Below are 3,798 nucleotides of genomic sequence, written 5' to 3'. Positions count from 1 at the left end.
AATGTGAGCGCTTCCCTGAATTTAAAGAATTTTATCGTGATGTTGTCCTCCATTTTGTATATCACACGTCTATGTCATTGGAATCCGTGGAATTATTTTCAATGTAAATTTTGTTATTGAATATAATTTTCCAATTAGGTACAATATATATTTTTTAATTCAGTCAGAAACACTATATCACAATGCTTTAGAAATTATATACCTATCATTTATTGTTTTTCATTAAAATTCGGCACTTACGAGGAAAATTTAACATATATATATTTTTATATATTTATAGATTTATGTACCTATATACTCTATAACAGAGTCGGGGTGAAAGTTATCTTTAATTTAGAAATATCGCGTGCTAATTAATAATGCATTATCGTTTCTATTTACATTATCGTAATACATCAATCAATTAACACTACTGTTATTCTGATAATGCTTAAATATAAAAAAAAACGGAACTACCAAAACATAACATTGATACAAAATGAGGCTGGCAATTTTGACGGTATTCGTAGCGGCCATTTTTGTGGTGCATTGTTCCCATGTATTTATGGGAACAAGCGTCCAGCGACCTCTGGTTTATAATCGCGAGGTCAAATACAATTCCCAGATGTTCAGAAAGAGGATTGAATACTTCAATTTTACGTTACCATCGAACGGTTTCGCCAGACCTGCGATTCAGGTAAATTTTATCACAATTTTTCTATTTCCTTTTTCATTTGCTGACCATTATGGAGCCCTAGTCGTTGTCTCTGAATAGGCTTAGTATTCATGTTACAATATCTGATGCGTTAAGTTTAATGGGAACTGGATAGTCGCGTTTTTGGCAACACATTACTCCGATTTAACTTCCAAAGTGAAAAGGTAACTAATGTCTAGCACGTGGCTTTGTCTTTGACTAAAAAAATTGTTCCGTTTAAAAAATGTCTTGTCCCAAAAAATATATTTTTTATAAATTATATCTATTTATCAATAATTTTATTTTAATAAAACTATGGTTATTTTTATGTTTCGGTTACTATATCGTAACACTGATCTCGGGCAGACGAGGTGGAAGTGTCTGTCACTTAGTTTTGTTATTTGTCATCTACCGCCAACTATTTCTTATTTTCATGAAGAACCGTATGTTGTAGAGTATAAAAGTTAAAAGTTTTTAAACGAACATTATACCAGATAACCACAGTCTAATTTAAATATATAACGTAAATAATTAATTACACAACGGAAAATTTTACCATTAAACTAGTATAAAGGGAATGACTATATGAATTAAGCTTTGTTTTGTTACTAATAATGTTCGTTAAAAATATATTTAAATGTATTTTTTTATATTCAAGTAATATTTTTATTTATATATTATTATTATTATTTCACATAATGTATAAATAATAAATATAACGTATTGTCTTCTACGTATTTAGTTTTGCGAAAATATTCAAACAGTTTATTTATTTGTTTTTATTTATTATTACTTCGACCGAAATAACTTTTAAATAATCGATTAATAGTCGATTTTCACAGGTTTTTTATTTATAAATCTTTTTATATAATCTTTCCAAATTACTGTTTTAAAGATGAAGCGTTTTGAAAAAAAGAAAAACTTTTCTCAATATTTAATCCGAAATATATTATTATTTCAAATCATGGTTTAAAAAAATATTATATGTTAAATAAATACAAATGATCTTACTGTTTGAATTTTTGATCGAGATACAGTTTCAGTCTGTATTTATGTTCAGAGTTACTTTCAGTAATGTCCCGCAAAATATCTGAAGCCAGTACTCATAGTTTTCAAATACAAGTTCATACTTAAATGTTGCCATAACAAAATTGCGATGGTTCAGTATTATAATTCATTATAATCAGTCATAGAAATAATTCTAAGGATTGTCGTATATTATAATTAGTACGGCACAGATGGCGCCACTTGTAACATTTTCATAATATACGAAATACAACTTCTTATATGTAAATATATGTTTTAATTCCAGGGTATTCTGGCATTTGACCTGCTGAAGTCGACAGCATCAGCCAACGTCACTTCAGGTGGAATCGGTTACTCCTTCGTGAACCTTCGAATGAAGAGCGAACGAGGGAAGAAACTCGATTACGACATTTATATTTTCGCGTAATATTCATTACCGACTGAATATCCGTAAAATATTACCATATAAATATAACACTTAATTACATGATAGTGTTTTACTTTTAATTACCTATATAACAGATTGTTCTTAATTCAGTACGGTTAGGCCACTACTGTTCAGGGATCCAAGACGATTATAAGAAATTTCATTTTTAAATGACATTCATATTTCCTATATACTAAGAAAAAACTCTACACGATGTAGAAAATCTTGAATTGTAGCAAAAAATTAGATAACACATACGCTGTTGATTTTTTATCAATACAACAATGTTGACTCCACAACAATCCACATAAGTTAACGTCAGTCTGACTGCTGACAGCATTTGCATATTATCTCACAATTTATAAAACGTTACTCCGGACGTATATTACGAGTTCTGTTACTAATAATTAAATATTGGATGTTATTCTCTTAAGTTAATACCATTTCATAACTTTGATAATTAATAAAAAGATGTCCAATAAAAAGTTTCCGTTTTGTCCGTTGAAATCTAAACTAAAATTGAACCTTGGCTCAGATTTCGAAACTAGTAAATGGTTTTAGAGTTAGAACTATATATATATTTAACATCAAGGGTGGCAAACGAGCAATCGTCGTACCAGATGGATGGTAGTCACCGTCGGCAATAGACATCTGCAACATGAGGAACGTTGCGGATGCGTCGCCGACCTTGATGGTGGAAGAGGAGAGATGGTGGGAAAAGGGAAAAGGCAAATGGACGAAATAAGACGAAACGCAGTCATTAAAGACTACTTCACAGTTCACGCCGATCTTTTGTGAGAGGGTGGTACTTCCCCGGTCGAGCTGTAGTAACTTGACCACAGCTAACCTCTACCTTAGAGTAATATTTGTTCGTTAAATGTAGTTGTGAAAAAACAAGTCTTTGATCTATTTGTTTTGAATGTTATAAGTAAAGTTGCTTTTTAATTATGAGAAATATTTCATCTCAATTCAATTATATCCTACCTTCTTAGACTAGACTCTAGAGCCTAGTTCTATGTATGGTACAATTATTATACTTCATTTTAATCAATTTTTCTTTGCTCACGACGCATTAAAATTATATAATAAATTGTCTATTATTAAGACTTTATTGGAACCGTTCAAACAGCAGTGGCTGCGAGGGCAATATGTGAAATTAAGGGGAAATGATATTAATGATCGAAAGACACAAAGTTCATTTAATCGTTTTAATTTAAGTTTTTGGAGATTTGACGCTCGAGGACGGTCCACAATCAGGTCGTTCACATCTGTAAGATATTGAGGTTAAAGCGGAAGTAGTAGAAAAATAAAATAGTACCAGCATTTGTTAATTATAAGACTCGAATGGAATTAAAAAATAACATACAATGAAAATTAAGTCATTAATTAAGATCTATAAAAGTAGTGGAATAACGTTGCGTATTTTATAAGTCACATTGTTACTTACGATGGAAAATTTATTGATGAAAAATCTATATGTGGACAAAAGACAATTAGCAAAACCCGTAGCGAAGAGAGTTTGGTTCAAGCGGAAAGTTTTGTTGTATGTCTGGTGCAATTATGAAGGTTTAGTGTACTTCGATATTATTAAAGATATTTAGATAGTGGACAACTGACGTCAAAATATTAGCTTATATCCCGAAAGAGTTCAGTGTGGTTAAACAGACATGCA

General features: G+C 30.6%; 1 protein-coding gene across 1 annotated transcript; it reads left to right on the top strand.

Moving 5' to 3' along the window:
* The first annotated feature begins 450 nt into the window (after positions 1-450).
* LOC116768154 (uncharacterized) lies at positions 451-2,186 on the top strand. Its single transcript, XM_032658811.2, has 2 exons — positions 451-676; positions 1,986-2,186. The coding sequence occupies exons 1-2, from the start codon at positions 479-481 to the stop codon at positions 2,124-2,126; spliced, it is 339 nt and encodes a 112-aa protein (XP_032514702.2). The 5' UTR covers positions 451-478; the 3' UTR covers positions 2,127-2,186.
* The last annotated feature ends 1,612 nt before the right edge of the window (positions 2,187-3,798 follow it).

The sequence above is a fragment of the Danaus plexippus genome, chromosome 19 (genome assembly GCF_018135715.1).
Source record: "Danaus plexippus chromosome 19, MEX_DaPlex, whole genome shotgun sequence".
NCBI classification, from domain to species: Eukaryota; Metazoa; Arthropoda; class Insecta; order Lepidoptera; family Nymphalidae; genus Danaus; species Danaus plexippus.
The sequence above is the reverse complement of the archived record's forward strand: the minus strand, read 5'-3'. Positions and strand labels throughout refer to the sequence as shown.